This window comes from Fistularia commersonii, chromosome 7 (assembly GCF_037954325.1).
Source record: "Fistularia commersonii isolate RoL2024-O1a breed Wild chromosome 7, RoL_Fcom_v1.0, whole genome shotgun sequence".
In the NCBI taxonomy this organism is placed as follows: Eukaryota; Metazoa; Chordata; class Actinopteri; order Syngnathiformes; family Fistulariidae; genus Fistularia; species Fistularia commersonii.
Genome location: NC_141290.1, coordinates 2703566 through 2721464, shown reverse-complemented (window position 1 = coordinate 2721464; position 17899 = coordinate 2703566). Strand labels below are relative to the sequence as shown.

General features: G+C 52.8%; 1 protein-coding gene across 1 annotated transcript in view; it reads right to left on the bottom strand.

The window, feature by feature from the left end:
* Positions 1-940: 940 nt before the first annotated feature.
* map1ab (microtubule-associated protein 1Ab) overlaps positions 941-17899 on the bottom strand; it is a 49338-nt gene continuing 32379 nt past the window's right edge. The window contains exons 3-7 of the mRNA XM_086149154.1: positions 14760-14842; positions 14247-14384; positions 3499-13906; positions 3156-3388; positions 941-2796 (exon numbers count right to left, since the gene is read on the bottom strand). Coding sequence (XP_086005280.1) covers positions 2641-2796; positions 3156-3388; positions 3499-13906; positions 14247-14384; positions 14760-14842 — 11018 coding nt within the window. The 3' untranslated portion in view covers positions 941-2640. The remainder of the gene's footprint in view (positions 2797-3155; positions 3389-3498; positions 13907-14246; positions 14385-14759; positions 14843-17899) is intronic.

The window sequence follows — 17899 nt, the reverse complement described above, 5'->3', positions numbered from 1 at the left end:
GGAGCTACACGTAGCTCCTCCCACTGAGGGGGAGGAGCTTGAGTTTGAGTTTTCAAACGTGACAATCGGTCGCTGGTCAATTGGATAGTAAAAAGTTTCAAGTGATTTTTTTTATGAACTTTTCAGGTAACAGCTGCTTACTTTCAGGATAATTAACCCTTTATTACTTTTTATAATGAATAAATATATATTTGTAAATTCTGATTTTTTTTCTATTTTATTGCATTTTTTTTTTTAAATTGAATTTTAGATTTTTTTTCTAGATCATTTTCTTTGATGATTTCTTACAAATTTGGAGGATGAAGAAGTTCTGCGTAAAGTAACTTCTTAACAATTTCCATTTTTTTTAAGCAATTTCATTTTTTTATGTTTTTTAATCAATTTTTCATTAATATCAACGCATTTTTATTTATTTTTACGATTAGTTTTGTTATTATACTTGATAATATATATTTTTTTCAATTCATTTATTTATAGTGATACAATTCTTTTTGGAATTTTCAGTTTTTCCATCTTTTTTATGATTTTCTTTTCATCCAGACAACTTTAAGCACTTTCATTATTTGGGGTTTTTCGAGCAAATTCTCGACAAATGACACAACAGAGGAAACATTAGCAGGAAAATTTGACTCACGCAGAACTCGCTCGACCCGCGGAGACAATACTAAAAAAAAAAAAATAGAAAAAAAATAAAAAAACAATATATGGCTGCTCGACGTGTGTGTTCATACTCACACACACACACACACGTAAACTACATCCAACACATTCCTGCAACGTCCTGCATCCAGTGCGGTCGCCCAATCACCAGTGTCCTCACTGACGTCACCATCACACACAGGCGACCTTTGACCCCCCACCTGAAAAGTGCATTCTTGATTCGGTGCAACACCCACGCAATGACATTCATGTTTGCTATTATTGTTTTTTTGAGGGCGAATTTCTTTTTTTTTTTTTTTACTCGCAATTCGGCAAAGGATGTTAGCAAGAAACACCCCGCGTTTATCGGACGATAAAATATCGACCGGATCTGTTGAGAATCTTCTTCCTGTTTGGTTCAAGCTTTTAAAAAAAAACATGGTGGGAAATTAAAATAACCTACATTTTCCTCACAACGCCCCTGCGGGCGAAAGGCACGTGAAAGAAGCTTCCCGTGACGCAACTTCTCACGGAAACCAAAGAAAAACAAACAAAAAAAAAAAATCCGAAAAAAAAAACAAAAACAAAAGATAAAATAACGTACATATTGCAGTTCCCATCGAGACGAGATTCCGGTGCTACATCTGTCACAAGTCGCCTCTGCGTTTGACGAAAATGGTCGAGAAAAAAAAAAAGATAGATCCGGCGGATAAAGACGGAATTACGAACGACCGACGAAGACATCGACGCGTTTTCGAAGACGTCGTCCCTTTAACCGACGCTTTTTACCGTCCGGGCTTTGAAAAAAAAAACGGGATGAACCTACGCGATTTTTCTCTCGGGAAATAATCTAAAAAGACAAGCGTCATGCACCAGCTAAGCCGCGAGAGCCGAGAAAAGTGGCGCCCCCTAGAAACATCACCACGAAAAGACGAGAGGATCTGTTAAGTCTCCTATTTTTTTTTTTTTTTTTTTTTTTTTTTTACATTATTTACGGTAGTTAGCGACTTGATCCAAACACTACGTTAGCGTTAGCGAACAAAGTCTGCAAGAATACGGGGGGGGGAAAAAAAAAAAAAAAAAAAAAAATCCGATTTTTCGTACGACGTACTCCTGCGGCTGCGTTGGGGAAAATTCTTTTTTTTTTTTTTAACGCCGATCGAGTCGTAATTACGTGAAAAAGTCGTATAAAGAAAGTCATAACTGAATGAGAATAAAGCTATAAAGCGCTAAAAATTACGGAAACTAGAATTCCGTAGCGTCGGGTAATTTTATGTTATGTTTTGCTGATGATACCTTAATTATGCGGCGAGAGAAATGTTTCTTATTGGTTCGACTAAACAACAACATCCAATATATATATGTATATATATATTGATATAAATTTCGATATAATATCTATTTAATATATACAAGAAGTTTCTCATAGTAGACAAACACAAGCAACAGGCTTTCCCTTCTAAAATAACTTGTATCCTAAAATTTGCAACTATTTTATAATACTTTGTTTTTGCAAAACTACTGCTTCCACCTCCTTACAACTTTATTCACACAGTTTTATGACTTTCTCCGCGCTGCGTTTCAATATAATCCTCAACAACTGTTTTTTTTTTTTGTTTTTTTTCCCCCCCGCAACATCTAGCGCGGTAATCTGTCGCGAGGTCGTCTGTAATTTCCGAGTTTGTTAGAATCGACGGTGTCGGAGACGTGGTTTTAGGACTCGACGGGTAAACTGAAGGCGTCTGTTCGGGATTTGGACGTTTTCGGAGATTAAACGACAACAGCTGTCGCGTTTGAGCCTGTATCGGATGTTTGCGAGATGATCCGGCGGTCACAGGAAGCGGAGGAGGTTTTGGACTTTGGACAACAGAACCTGGGTGTGTTGGGGAGCTGCAGCACATGCGAGGGGGGGAAGGAGGCGGGGCTTCGATGAGCCAATGGCGAGGGGTCGGGGGTCGGGGCGGCGTCGGCGTCGGAGTCGGAGTCGAGCGGGTCGGGGGTTCAAAACTCGATCTTGCAGGCGGGGAAGGACTCGTCCTGCATGACGACGGTACTGCTGGAGGCCAGGACCATGATGTTGAGGTCCTGCTGGCGCTCGTGGGTCTGCTGGTACCAGTCCCTGGTCACCTCCGTGTCGTGGGTCGGGATGAGAGTCACCTGACGGGACGAGGGGAAAGAATTAGACCTTGCAGGAACCTCGGGACGGACCAGAGCTCGGCACCGTGAATCGGAGAACGACAACGCAAGGGAATGTTTTTGCTTCCAGAAGCCATGATGGTTGCATCCGACTTTTAATACTTATCATCCAAGTGGTGGTGGCCTGGTGAGACGCCGCATCTCGAGAACCTCAGAAATAAGAAAGCCGGAGGACTTCGGAGAGAAAATTAGGCTACCGACAAAGAGGCGGAATAGGTGTACCGTAGGGTACTCCTCAACAAGGTAGGCCTACGGCAGTACAACTCCAGGGCCTCCCGAGCCAACCTTAACTATTAACTATCTGAAGAGGTGGTAGATACCTGTAAGTTGGAGCCCCACTGAGCTTTGCCTTCCAGAAGGGCGTCCAGAACCCCGCGACTCGGCTCGCCTCCGCTCGGGTCGTTGCCGCTCACCACGTAGTACGCGGCCCTCACTCGCTTGAAGAACTCCTGGTCCACGTTCTTGGCGCTGCAGTGGTTCGGGACGTAGGCGAGGTCAACGTAGACCGGCGGCCCCGGGGGGACGGAAGAACCGGCCTTCTGGGAATTGTTACCTGATGAAGAAAAGTGGCAGATTTGAAACTTCCCTTCCATTGCTTTGGTCCAGGAGAACATTACTGAGAACCTCTGAATCGGAGGTGAAGAGGTGAAGATACAAACTCACCAGAAGTATTTTTGACTCCATTGACCAGGCCTTTCCCGGGGCTGAGGAGTTCGCTCCGTGAACCGTGAGTCTCGGACATCTTGACCAGCCTGGAGCTCCGCTCCGTGTCCTTCCTCTTGAGGGAGGCGGAGCGAGGCGAGGAGGAGTCCTTCGTTCCCTGCTTCACGGGAGTAGAAGACCTCTTCTTCCCTTCTCCCTTACGAGCTGGAGACGCCGATTTGGTTTTGCTCTTCCGGAGGCCCTTGGTGGTCTTGTGGTCCTTCTTGGTCAGCTTCTCGGTGCTGCCGTTGAGCAGCGCCTCCGGGTCCACCATGCAGGCGTCCGGGTGGGGAGGTTGGGGCGCAGGGTCCTTCATGGGCGTTGGAAGGGGATCTTGAGTCTTCTGGGCCGCCTTCGGTGACGGAGGCCGGTGTCCTGACAGTTTGTCCACCGGCAAATGCTCCGCATCTTCATCGGAGTCCAGGTTCCCCTCCGCCGTTATGGAAGGACATTCCTCCGTCTCCGGAGGTACGTCGGAATCGGACTGCGAGGGCGGCGACTCGCTCGCGGACGTCGGAGGGGTTTCCTCCCCGGCTAATGTCGCGCCGGGACCAGAAGACACGGCGCCGGAGAGCTTCAGCGTCCCTTCTCCTGAGTCTCCGTGGTGATGGCGCTTCTGCTTGTGGGACCTCTTCTTCACCGAAGGCGTCTCCTGAACGTCTCCACCTCTATCCTGGACGCGGTCGCCGTGTCTGTCCTCCTCGCCGTCATCGCTGGACAGCTGATGCGGAGTCGGGTTGATGAAGGACGGGGAAAGATCTCCTTTGCGGTGTTTATACTCGCAGGACGAGTATCCTGGAGGGGAGGCTCCCGTCTCCAGGTCGGACGGTCGGCTGGTTTTCGGATCTCCGCTCGAAGCTTCCGCGTGAGACGGGACCCGCGAGGAGGCGCCTCGGACCATCCAGTCCACCTCTTCGTCTTCATCTTCACCGTAACCTGGCGGCGTGGCACTCGGGCAATCGTCCGGCCTTTGCAGCAGCTCCCAATCGGAGATGCTGCTCCTCCTCCGAACCTCCAGTCTCTCCGGAGGTTTGTCCAACCAGCTCCTCTCCTCGGCCTTCTGAGCTTCTCCCTCTCTCACCATCTGATCGAAAGCTTTCTTCTCATCTTCCTTCCCGTCTCTACACGACTTTCCCGCCGGCTCTTTAGCTTCGGTTTTCGTCTCGACGTCGGGGTCTTTTGAAGCATCCCCGGTTTCCTTTTCCGCTCTTGAATCGTCTTTCAGAAGGGCGGCGGTTGCGGACGCCGTTTCCTTTCTGGGTTCGTCTTTGTCCTGCTCCGTCCTTTCCGGGTCCGTTACGGCACTCGCGGTTTTCACGCCGGAGGCTGTTTGTTGAGACATTTGCGTCACCGCCGCCGCCGGAGCGCAGGCGACGCTCTCCGAAGAACTGTCCGCCGCAGAGATCTCTCCTCCGGCGACTTGGATTTTTTGACTTTCACCGCGACAGGGGAGGGCGCTATCCTCCGTTCCGGGCCGTTTCTCCGCCGACTTCCCGTCGGAGGAGTCGGCCTTCTGGGGGGGAGATACATCGAAAAGATCCTCCGGCGTAGACAAAGAGGGTTCGGCGCTTTGTCCGGGTGCCGCCGCGACAGTCGGGGCGACCGAAGACGCGGTGGATTCGGTTTCTTCCGACAGACTTGGTTTCGTCGTCACCTCCATGTACTCGTCCCTCTGAAGGCCCAAAGAACCCGGGCTCATAACGGTCGGCGGCTCCACCATGGCCGGGGAACTAAAGATGGTCCCGAGGGCTCCGACTCTGTCTCCAAATTGTCGGCCCGGAGACCCGGAAGTCAAAACCGACGACGAGTAACAGTAGGAGGTGGACGAAAATGTGGAAGAGGAGTACGTGTGGGTCGACAAGGCGACATCTTGGTATATGGCGGCGATCTCTTGCGTCGGCGTCTCGTCCGCGGTTTCTCTTCGCACGTCTCTTTGGTAATAATCATCGTCGCTTGACTCGGACACCAGAGATGCTTCGGAAGGCTTGGACGTTCCCTCCTTTTGCCCCTTCGGTCCGGGTGGACTAACCTCCTTGGCAAGAACCGCAGGATACCCTCCGAGCGGGGTTCGTCCGATATCGGCGTAGCTGCCGGTTTGTTGAGCGTCCGGATCGGAGGCGGGTTTGGACTCCGACGTCGGCAAAGAGCTGTCGGTCGACCTGCTCGCGGACGATAGTTTACCGGCGTCGCCTGCCGAGGCGACCGGCCCGGGTGACGCTTTTGTCGCCGTCGTCGGTTCGTCGGACGTAAGCTTTTTGTCCGTTTCAGAAACCGGGGAGGAATCGGACGAGGCCAGACGGACGCTTTCCGATTCGGGTGAAGTCGGGCCGGGCGAGGGAGCGGCTTTGTCAACATCCCGGCTCTTCGGTTCGGGGGGTTTGGATCCGGACGGAGATTCAACCGTTTCAGGAGAAGTTTCCCGCTTGTCTGACTCGCCGACGTCAACAAGCGAGGCTCCGCCCACTGCCGCTTCCCCAGCGCCGAGTGATTCAGGTGCTTTCTTGTTGGAGTCCTCTTCGGGCCCCCGCCAACATATTTCTTTTTCGGACTGCTCTCTGGCACCTTTCTCCATGTCTACATCGCTGAGCTCGTCGTCCTCCTCGTCGTCCTCGTCCTCCTCCTCCTCCTCGTCGTCGTCATCGTCGACCGTGAAATCCTCGCCCTCCACGAGTAATCTTTTGTCCACCAGGCTTTCTTTGCCTTCCGGGAAGTCGAGGGCGGACTTACGGGAGGTGGAGCCGCTGAGTTGACTGTTGTCCAGAATGTTGTTGTCCAAATCTCGTCCGATCGCAGGCGTTCTCCAACCGTTTTGCGGTTCTTCCCGTTCACTCGCGGGTTTGGGCAACATGTCTTTTTCGGCGGGGGAACGACGACCGGACGGAGAGCCCGTCCCTTCGGGCGACTCCATTTTCTCTTTTTTTAGTGACTCGGCAGATTTCTCCTTCTCCTTCCCCGTGCTTTTCGCGTCGGTTAACTGCCCGAAACCAGAAGCTTGGGTGGCGACTTCGGACTCTCTGAAAGTCAAACCCGCCGACTGAACACCGGAAGGAACTGGATCGGCGTCTCTTCCTCGCAAGGCGTCCGGCGTTCTTTCCTTCGCATCTTCTTTCTCCTTCTCCGACTTCTCCGGCTTGTCTTCTTTGGGCGCAAAAGAAAAGGACTCGGCCGCTGCTTGGGAGATTTTGTTGTCCTGGAAATCCGGGGAGAAGTTCTTGTCCACAAACGGGGTGTCGGGTCTTTCTTCTCGCTCGCTCTCTTCTTCTTGGCCCTTCTCTCGGTCCTCTCGCTTCGGGGAGGCGCTTTGGCTTCGGCGGCTGCTGCGCTCGCTCTCGGTCAGCGACACGGGGCTGTAGTCCACCCTGCTGAACGACAGAGGTTCCTCTTTGTCCTGATCGTCCAGGAGGAACCCGGCACCTCCGGGCTCTTCCCGGCCGGTCCTCCTGTTATCGTCCAAATCGGCGGGTGGATGGAAACCCAGAGCGACTCCGGGTTCCCTTCCTGACTCCACGTCTTTCGGGACGGGTTTCTCGTACGGGTCGTACTTGGATGCGCAGGTAGTTTTGTTGTCCTCTCGCGGGCTGAGGCCGGTCGCCTCCTCCGAGGGCTTTTTATCGACGGTGTCCATTTTGGCGGGGCGAGCGTCCTCCAAAAAGTACGAACAATGCTGCGACAGTCTCGGAGAAGCCACCTCTCGTTCTCCCTCCATCTCCCGCTCGGCTTCCTTCCCGGGTTTCTCATCCCCGCCGGCGACGGCGGCGGCGGCGCTCGCCTGAGGTTGCGGCGTTTCCTCCAAACTCGATTGGCTCTCCGTGCTTGAAAGGGTGCAGCTTCGCGAATGACTGTCGGTGCTGGAGACCGCAGACAACACCGGCTTCTTCTCGGTCGGTTCCGTTGTAGCCCGGGTGGCGTCGGAGGCCGGTTCGGGTTTGCGGCTCGCGGCGGCCTCCTCTTTGGACGCCGCGAAATCGAAGGACGGCTCCGGCTTGGTTTCCGTAGCACCTCTGTCCGCTCTGGGCGTAAGTCTGCTTTCCAGTTCCTCGTCGATCGAGGGCTCCTGCATGGTGAGCGTCGGTATGACGACGGTGATCTGTCCGGGTCTCGCCTCTTGCACTTGTTCCCCCGTCTGGGACACTCGGGACTCGGGCCAGCCGGCGACCGGGACGTCCCGTTCCGATTTCCTCGGCTCCACGGACAAAGGTCTGGAACCTGCCCCTCCCATGCAAATGTACTCCTCTTCCTCGTCGTCCCTGTCCTCGTCCGAGGACTGAACCGCAAACTCCGGCTCGCGATCTGCCTCGGACGCCGTGGCCGGATCTCCCGTCGCGGTTTGCGCTTGTTGTTTGGTGGCTTTGTCCAAGTCCTTCTCCTGTAGCTCCTCTCGCTCCCACTTCTCCTCCTTGGACTCGTACTTGTCCTTCTCGCCAACGTCCTCTGTCTTCGCGTCAGCTGAGCTCTGCTCTTTCACGGATTTCTCATCCGGCGCCGATTTAGTTTTCTCGTCTTTCGCAACATCCTCCTTCTCCAAAGTGTACTCCTTTTCTTGCTCCTTCTCCATTTTCTGTTCCTTGCTGACTTCCGCGACGTGCGCGTCGTCTTTTTCTTTGTCCGTCTGACCGACGGCTACTTCTGTTTCTTTTCTCTCCTCCTTGATGCGACACAAGGTCACACAAACGTCATCCTTCGGAGGTTTCGGGTCGAGACTTGAGACTTGCTGCTTTCTTGCAGACTCCTCGTCTTCCTGAACTCCGGCGCAGATAATAGAAGTTTCCACGGAAACATACGTGTCTGGGATCGGACTAACGTCGTCTTTTTTAGCCGTCGCCCCTTCGGTGGCCCGAGTAGCGGGAAGAACTCCCTCTTTTACGTCGGACTCTTTAGCTTTGGCTTCATCTTGAGGGCTGGGCGTGGACGTCTGCACTTCTTTTTTGGACTCTTGTCCTAAACCCGACCCGAGGACATCGACCGCGACCCTTTCTTGGTCTTTGACGGCGTCTGTTTCCGGCTCCGGCGTCTTCACAACCTCAGGAGCTGCTTTTTCTTGTACTTTGACCTCTTCAGCATCGGGTTTAATCTCCTTTTTGTCTTCCGGAGTTTTGACAGGAGCGCCGTCCGCTACCTTTTCCACTCCGTCCTTCATTGACGCCGAATCCGAGACGTCGCTCTTTTCCAACTTCTCCTCCCGGACCTCGATTTGTTTATCGCGGGTTTCTTTCTCCCGACTTTCTGCCGACTCTCCCTCCGCGGGCTTTGCTTTCCCGTCGACCTCCTTCTCCACGCTTTTGTCTTTGACGCCCCCTTCGGCGGCGGGTTTGATATCGAAAATTTCTTCGGCGAACGTCGGTTTTTCCTCGACGGGCTTGACGCCGGTAGCCGTTGTTTCCTCTCGCTTGGACGCTTGGACAGGGACGACCTCCTCATCGACTTTCTCCTTTTCCCCCGCCTTTTCCGATTCGATAAAAGCGCCGTCCGCTGTAGTTTCTCTCCCCTTTTCTTGCGCGATGTCCACACCGGCTACTTTGACGGCAGGCGTCTTCACATCCTCTTCCTCCTTCTCGGCAGGTTCGACGGCGGAGGCTTCTCCTTCCGGGGACGCCTCGACGGCCTCTTCGACGGTATCTTCTACCTTCGATTGCGCGGCGGAGAAATCGATGTCTGTAGATGTGATTTCCTTGGCGAGTCCCAAGACAGAAGAATCGTCTTTGGGTTCCTCTCCCTTCGCCCGCACCTCATCGCCTTCCACCGTTTTGGTCGACGCAGTTGCAACATCTTTACTCGCGTCGCCCTTCTTGTCGTCTTCAGCGCTCGGCTTAAAGGCGAGAAGGGCCTCTTTCTCCTGCTCTGTCTTACGTTGAGCATCGGTCGGTTCATCTTTCCCCGTGACTTCCATCTTCTCTTGTTCTGTAGTCGGTTTCACGCGGAGAGAAACATCTTCGATCTTAACCGCGGCTTTTTCTTCCTCCGAGACGGCGTCTTTGGGCGTCGCTCGCTCCCTTTCTTCTTCCGAACCGGCATCGTCCTTGCGAACGGTTTCCACTTTGGCGGGTTCGGTGACGGCGGAGTCGCCGATCTGCTTCTCTTTCGTAACGTCGGTATCTTTGCCGGTCTCCGTTTCCTTCTCGTCTTCGGCGCGCTTCTTTGCGTCTTCCTCGATTTCATCTTTGACGGCTTCGACGCGCCTGCCGTCAATCTCCTCTTCGGGTTTTACAAAGCGAATATCCAAAACGACGTCGGCGTCTGTCTTTCCCTTCTCCTCCTCCTGCTGTTTCGTCATCTTACCATCGGAAACGAAACCCTCTGTCGTTCTTGAATCGTCTTCGGTTTCCGAGACAAAATCACCTTTCCGCTGGCGTTCCTCTTTCATGGCTTTGTCCTCAGAAGTGTCGGTTTTGTCCTCGGACGTTTTAGTTTCAAGGGCAAAGTCTTGTTTGGACTCTTTCTCCTGTTCTTTGACGGTTTGATCGGCAACGTCCAGAGCGACCGGCTCTTTCACAAGTTTGGATTTGTCCGTTTCGGTTTCCGCCTTCGTGTCACAGGTGGACTTCTCTTCCGAAAGGTCTTCGCGGATTAAAGAGTCCTCCTCCTTTTCCTTGAGATCCTTCTCAGTTTCCTGCGCCCGAACAACGGCTTCAACGGCGGATTCACCTTCATCCCTCTTGCCTCCATCGTCTCCTTCGTCCTCGGAGGAACGGCTCGCCTGAACCGGCACTTTGGGCTCTTCCGGTTCCTCAACGTCTTCTCGGTGCCGGAACGAGGCGAGAGAATCGCGATCCGGAGGTGATGGGATTCCCGTCGGAGACGGCGTGCCTACGGGCGTCTCGGTATGCTTGTCTTTTGCCGGAAGGGGAGCGTCTTTTCCCGTCTCTTCCACGGTCGGGATCTCCTCTACAACTTTGTCGGGGGTTGGAGTTTCTACCCGCTTCTCTTCGACCTTCTCCGCCTTCTTTTCGGGGGTTTTCGGCTTCTCCTCCACCGGCGACTGGCGTAGCGGGGAGTGGGTGGCACTCGGGGGTCCGGAGTGCGCCGGCGACGCCATTTTCACGGTGATGTCGTCGGGGCTGAAGCAGCGCTCCTCGCTCTCGGAGGCGACCGAGTCCGAGCCGAAAGGTCTGGTGGGAACGACCGACGAGACGTCTTTGGGTGCATCCTTGTTCTCCTCTTCGACCGGAAGGTGGACCGGTTTGGCGAATTCCTCGGGCTCCGCCTCCTCATCTACGTCTTTCTCCCTACCGGGCGGGGTTTTAGATGCCGCGTAGCTTTCTTGAAGTTTTTCAAGAGAAACCTCAACATTAGGAGTCTGATCTTCCTCCTCTTCTTCTTCCTCTTCTTCTTCTTCTTCTACCTCTTCTTTCCCCGGAGCCTTCGCCGCACCCTCGACCCCGACCACGGGAAGCTGCAGGTCAGCCGTCGGAGACTTGGCCTGCTTGTCGTCCTCCAAAGACGGCGGTGAAAGTGTTCCGGCGGAGCGAGGCTGCTCCGGGAGGCGGGCGCTATCCGGGGGCGTCGACGCGGCGGCGGGTTTGGCGACTTCTTCCGCCGCCGGAGCGGCGACGGATGCCACGGACTGATCTTCTGCGATGGACGTGGGGAAGGAGGACGCCTTGTCGTACTCTGTGATGGAGGTGGCCGAGGAGACGTGCTCCTCTTCGGCCAACGGAGCCGTCATGATGTTGGTGAAGACGGACACCTGCTCCTGGGTGCCGGGAAACACACCCTTCTCGGAAAGAGCGGCGGCCTGCAGTTCCTTCATGCCGTGGATGTTCACGAAGGAACCCGTCTGGTCCGGGACGGAGACCTCGTAGGAACCCACGTCGTACTGGAGGTGCGGGATCCTCTCCTCCGCCTCCTCGTGAATCTCCTCGTCGGAGATGGTTTGCTCGGTCTCCGAGTAGCCCGGGATGGTCTCGTCCTGGATGTAGGAGACGGGTTCTGCCGCGGCGGCGGCGGCGGCTTGGACCACCGAGGTTATGGGCGCCGTCGCTCCTCCGACATGCGACAGGTACTCTTCTTCTTCCTCTTCGTCCTCTTCCTCCTCGGCTCCGGTCGCGGTCGGGACGTCGGCGGTTTCGGTTTCGCCGACCGGCTTCTCTTCGGGTTCGTCTTTTACCTCTTCGTCCGCGATCGCGTCTAAATCCTCCACTTCCTCCAGTTCGGCTTTCTCCACCACTTCATCGTCCTCCCGTTCCTCCGCCTTCAACTTCCGCGGCTCCTCTTTGGTCTCCGCCTCGGCGGGAGTTTCCGATTTCTCCATTTCCTCAATTTCGTGTTTTCTGTCCGAGCCGTCATCCTTGGTCTCCTTCCACTGCGACTCGTCTTCCTCCTCCTCTCCTATCCCCATATCTTCCTCCTCTTCCTCTTCTTCTTCCGTCTTCCTGACGCTCACGGGCGCCTCTTCTGGTTTCTCGTCTTCGTCCTCGTCCTGAGTCGCCGCCCCTTCGTCCTCAAACTTCTGGGCGTCTTCCAGTTCCGCCTCCTCCTCGCGCTCGGCTTCGGGTCCGGTCGGAGCGGAAACCTCCTTTTCGGGCGATTTCGTAACGGTCTGAACCTCTGGCTCGGAGTCTTTTGCTTCCCGTTCCCCGTGGGCGGGGCTTCCGGCCGCCGGCTTCGGCGAGTCCGGCAACTCTGCCGCCTCTTCTATTTTCAGGTCCGAACCTTCTTTGGCGAGGTCTCGGGCGGCGGAGAGAGCGTCCGCGACGTCGGCGGCGACTTCGTCCGCGTGTTCGGGTGCCACGGTTTGAGGTTTGGGCGCCTCCTGCTGGGGTTGAGCAGGTTCCGCTTTTGCCGATTTAGCTTTTCCGGTTTTGGTTTTGCTGGAAACTTTAGCTTTGTGCAGAGTCTTTCTGACCTCTGGCGTCAGCGGTTTCAGGTCGGGCTTTGTGATTTTTCTCAACTCCGGTTTGGACGCGTCCTTCTTCTTGTCCTCTTTGGACTTGACGTCTTTCTTCTCGTCCTTTTTGACCGATTCGTCTTTCTTTATTTTCTTGATCTCTTTCTTTTCCTTGTCTTTTTTCTCATCCATTTTCGACACCCTTTCTTTGGAGTGCTTTTTCAGGGATTTCTCCTTCAGGAGTTTCTTTTTTTCTGGCACGTCTATTTTGGACTTTATAGGTTTGGACGGCTTTTTCTGCTCCTTCTTTTCCGATAGATTTTCCTTCACGGAGTCACTCTTGGCCTCGGTGGCGACGGACACGTCATCGTGCGCTTCCGGCTCTTTCTTCGGCGGTTTCGCCGTGGTTTTCGGGGACGCTTTGAGACTCTCCTTGCTATCTGTTCTTTGTTTTAACTTTGTCTGTTTCATAACGGTGGGCGGAGCTCCGGAGGCGATGTCTTTCTGCGTGGCTACCGGATAGCGCAAGAAGTCCAGGTGCCTTAATTTTTCCAACCCCTCCAGGATCTTGTTTTGCGGCGCGTTTCCGGGGAAGAGGACGCGAATGATCTTTTCCGTGGGGTTGGCCGGAAGCCATACCACTAAGGCCGTGACGGACGTCAGGTAGGGCACGGAAATCTCGCCTTCTTTCCCGTTCGGCAGTACGATACCGGTCTTGGCCTTGCTGTTGCCGGCCCACTTCTGCATCAAAAATTGCATCTCCTTGCTGTCTTTGACTGGGTTGAGAACATACATGTCTAACCTGCCGACCCCCATCTTGTGGAAAAGGGTGATGGGCTCGATGGTGTTGCTGACGACTCGGAACAGAGGCTCGGGCTTGATCCCGAGTTTATTCAGGTGCTGCAAAGTCAGAGAGGCCTCTTCGATACTGCGTTTGACCTTCAGGTTGGACTCCGGCATCCGCAGCTTCTCCGGGACGTTGAAGAACACAACGCCCAGCTCAGGAGAGATCAGGTTCTTCATCCAGTCGCTGTAGTTGGTGGAGCCTTGAGATCGTTCCTCTTCCTGCTCCGCTATCTTCCTCTGAAGGAGCCCGTTGATGCCCGGCAGGTTGTCGGCGCCGATGTGCGTGAGAAGAATCGAGTCGATGCGGTCCAGGTGACGGACCAGCTTCCAGAAGCAGGATTTCCTTTCGGAGCCGCCGTCCACCAGGATGTTGAAGCCGTTGACGGCAAAGAGGGCGGAGTCGCCGCGTCCTCCGGGAAAGATGTAGCAGCATGGTTTGGACAGTTTCAGGAAGCCTCCGGACGTCGGCGGCTCCAGGAGGTCGAAAGGCGAAGGGACGTCGACGGTCTCGGAGACGTACTCGGTGAACTCCGTCACGCCCTCCATCTTGGGAATGACGGGATCCGGGTTTAGCTTGTATTCCAGGAACTCCCGCAGGATCTGCTGCTGCCCCAGGGAGCTCCAGCCCACCTCCCCACGGCAGGACACGGTAAGTGTAGCCTGCTGTTTGGGGGCTGTGGTGCCGAGTAGTTCACTGACCTGCAAAGGGGGAGGAAAATCCACACCTGTCGACGTCTGGCGGCGATAAGGTTGCAACTGTAGACTAGTCTTTATTCCCGGGGCGGATATCCGAAATTAGCGAATCGAGGCTATCGACATTTTTGGGGGTCAATTTACGGCAACAAAGTCTGATGGAAGAATAAAGCACGAAAACCAAACTTCATTGAAACCTGTAGGGAAGCAGTTGTGACAGATTGACCCTTAGTTGACACTTTTCTGCCCTAAATATTGGCGAGTAAGACGATACTTCTTCCGCCAGAGTACCCAATAAGCCCTTACGTTTTCATCGGCGTATGCCGGGTGGGCGGCCGCAACTCACCCCAGGATCAGTAAAGATGTCCGACAGGGTCTGGTAGGTAAAAACCCCAGTTTGAAGAAGGAGGCCACCGTGATCCGAGCTTTGGCCGCTCAAGACCAGGAGCTTGTGTCCCGCCGAGTCCGTCAGCAGGGACTGGATCTGGGACGCAAACACACCACGGGATGGGAGCGGTTAGAGGACGGACGGCTCTCTAAGTAAGGAACTTCCCGGGATGACGGTATGCTTAAAATGTGCCAAGGTTAACGAAGCATACCGTCGCCTTCCTTCAGAAGGGATACAGAAAAATAGAACAACACGACCAGTGTTTTTCCTTTCAATAGAAGACAACAAGAAGCTACCTGGAGCCGACTTAGGCATCCCTTAGGGATCGAAGTTGCAGAAGACATCGGTGAAATTTTAGCAGACAGCAGCTTCTTAACAGAGAAGTGATACCGTGATAAGTCCGGCGGTACGCTAGCTAGCTTAAGCGAAAGCAGTGAGTAAGACGAGCGGATTTCATCGACCCCAACCCACCTCCGATACCACGGTGTCCTGTGCCGGGTTGACAAGCACGACGGTCTCTAGGACATCGCTCCTGTGATGGAGGGTCCGCTGTCCTGCAGGAGAGCCACAAGGTCAAAAGTCGGATCGACGCGGTGGGAAATAATTGGTGGAAGGAGGTCACATGGTGACGCCGGACGGAAGTTCTCTTCTAGATCCAGCAGGAGAGTTAAGCATCAAGTACCCCATGAAACAAATGTATGCTTTATGTATCTCTGATCCAATACTGATATTTAAGATAAATCAGCTGATATTATTTACTTATCAAGAACACGAGTGGCTAGAAATATTTATTTTCCAAGAATCAAAGTACAGGAGAACCTCGGCTAATGAATCGTTCTCTGACTGTTCGCAAAACGAATCGAGGTTTCCTGTTGAAATCAACGTAAACGCCGTATCGGTTCTGCACGACATTCTTTTGTAACTCATTTATGGGTTTATTTGTTGCAAAAAATTCAGAAAGGAATTAAAAATAATCTTCATTATTCTGTATTTATGCTGTTTTTTTTCTCTTGTACTCGGCATTTCCTTCACTGAATCAGAGAAAGTAAAGCCCTCGCTAATGCTAACGCTACGTCCGGCAAGCTGTCTTTCAATCATTCAAGCTAAGAGTAACTTTTCAACTCCTTCTATGACTTGAGACCTTCGCTTGGTTAGCATCGTCGTCTTTAGCGCATCTTTGCTCTCCGGGATCGTACAGATGGTTAGCTTAGCCGCGTCCTAGCGCTCGCCTAGCGAGATCTGTGACACCGACGCCGCTTTCACCTTTAGCTGTTATTTCCTTCCCCAGATCGACAGTTCTTACCTTCTTCTTAAGAACGTTAGCAACAGTACTCTTACCCTTCTGGGGAGCCGTAATGAGGGCTAGCTTACATGATAGCAGGAGAACACAACGCTGAAGCGGGTAAACAACGCACGATTGCGCAACGCTACAATACGGGAAGCCCGTTAGTTGGTTTGTTTGTGCGTTTTTTGCTTGTTTGCAGCTCGAAAACTCCGTTCGTGGGTCGATTTGTTCGTAATTTGGGGCGTTCACAAGCCCAGGTTCTACTTTCCTTATCAATACTTAATGCTCCGGATAATGTTTTATTGCTTGTTTCAGATAAGACGCACTTTTTATTGATCCCTGAGAACTCCATTGAACCTTTAAGGGGATTTAAATATTTTCAAGCTACGTCAAATGTCAATGTTCAACATTCTCAGACGTAAAAGAGACAGGAAGTTCAAGGCGGGGAAATGAATATAGTTGTAGCACAACAACATAGCTTTCAGAGAATACAGACGGATGTTCAGGAATGCTTAATCTAAGGGGGTAGAAACATCGTATTTAACTCCGTTAGCCCGCCGCTGCTAAAAAAAACAAATGTTCGTACATGTTTAGAGCCCGGGGTCGGGGTGGGGGGGTTCGCGCAGCTGCTTCCTGCATCCCGCCGTATGTAGGCCAGTCCCTTTATAGACGCGCAACCCACTTGTGAATCAAACGCTGGAAATGGGAAATAGGTCGTTCGGCGTCTTTCGGGTGAAGTTTGAAGTCGTCGCCGACGAGCGGTAAGTTTGCAAGGACGAAATCATGCCGGAAATACTGCACGTTCATCGCGGCGCCTGACATAATGACCGAGCGGAGGTGATGCTAAGCTCTTAATTCCCTTTTGTTCCAGCACAGATGATGGTCTCTTTTATAGAAGGGGACTATAAATAGAGGGGGATCTGGAAACTCTGGGACTCGGCGGGATCCTCGTCTCGTCCCCCCCGAGTCCGCGATTCGTCCATTTTCACCTCTGGAATGGAATTTTGTTCCAGGAAGTAGCCTCCTCAGGGGAAACCTTTTAGCTTAGCATTCCCACAGACGGTGAGGGGCCACTGTAGGGTCTGGGACGTGCACCTTAAGCTCAACCAATGAAGAAGAAGAAGCTTCTGCAGCGCTCATGTTGGACCGTCAGATGCTTAAAGAGTTTATATTTTAGCCACGTGGATTAGCCGTTAGCTAACTCCACACTTATTCTAGCCAAAATGTTGATGTTCCTCTGCAAGACCTGGAACCCCCTTCATGGGGAAGCAGGCTAGAAGAACCCGGACCTCCTCGTCGCCCAATTTCTCGCCGTTTGGTCACAAGAAAACAGCTGACCGCTGACAACGACCCACAAAAAGTACCGTAAAACGACCCGGTTCATGAAAAGGCTGCAAAAAGTTCCTGCGATGATAAAGGCGCCGATGCTCTCTGATTGGCTAAGACGGCCGAAGGACAACAAAAACCAGGATTTTCTAAACATATTCAGATCATTAAAACTTTTACGGCGGCCGAAAAGTTTTAGGGAAGCAGCAAATAGCGGGTATTTATCTGGAGCGGATTATATTTGCCGGAGAAAGTTAAAATCCCTGCCGCGACGGCTCGATCACGGGGATAAAAAAAAAAGAAAAAAAAAAGGACAAGACGCGCAAAGTTGCCGGCATTCGGATCTTGAAGTCACCAAAAAAAACATTAAAAAAATTGTAAAAAAAAAAATAAAGAAGCCGAAATTCAATATCCCTATGATTGTAAAAGAAACGACCTGGTAAAAAAAATATAAAGATCTTGGTTGTCGGAGGACTTTTTCACCGAGTACATGAACGTTAGACGTTACCACGGCAACACTCCTTGTCATGTAATAAAGGCCACTTGAGGACTCGGTTAGGTGACGATATCGTAAGTGTTAGAAGCGCACTTTGGTGGATCTGCCCACAGATGTGCACACATACATACGTGTGTGTGTGTGTGTGTGTGTGTGTGTGTCTTCACAGTGCCATGACTAAGAGCGAGGGCGAGCTAAAGGTTCGCTTTGACACTCGCGGCGCCGAGAGAAGCGAGAAATCCAGACGCCGCCGTCGCTCTTAAACCAGCCGCTGTACTTTCGCCCCCACGAAGAGCCGAGGGTCCGAGCGCCGTCCCGCCCTCGGGAGGTGAAGCGGCGAATCCGCTTGCGACCACGGCGACAAACGCCGGCGTCCGAAAGGACCGACACCGGCAGGAATAACTTTCCATTTCAATCACGGCGACTTCGGAAACCAATTTTTTCCCCACCTTGAAGTGACAACAGAGAGGTTTTCCTTGTAAAATAACAGATAGCGGACTAGCT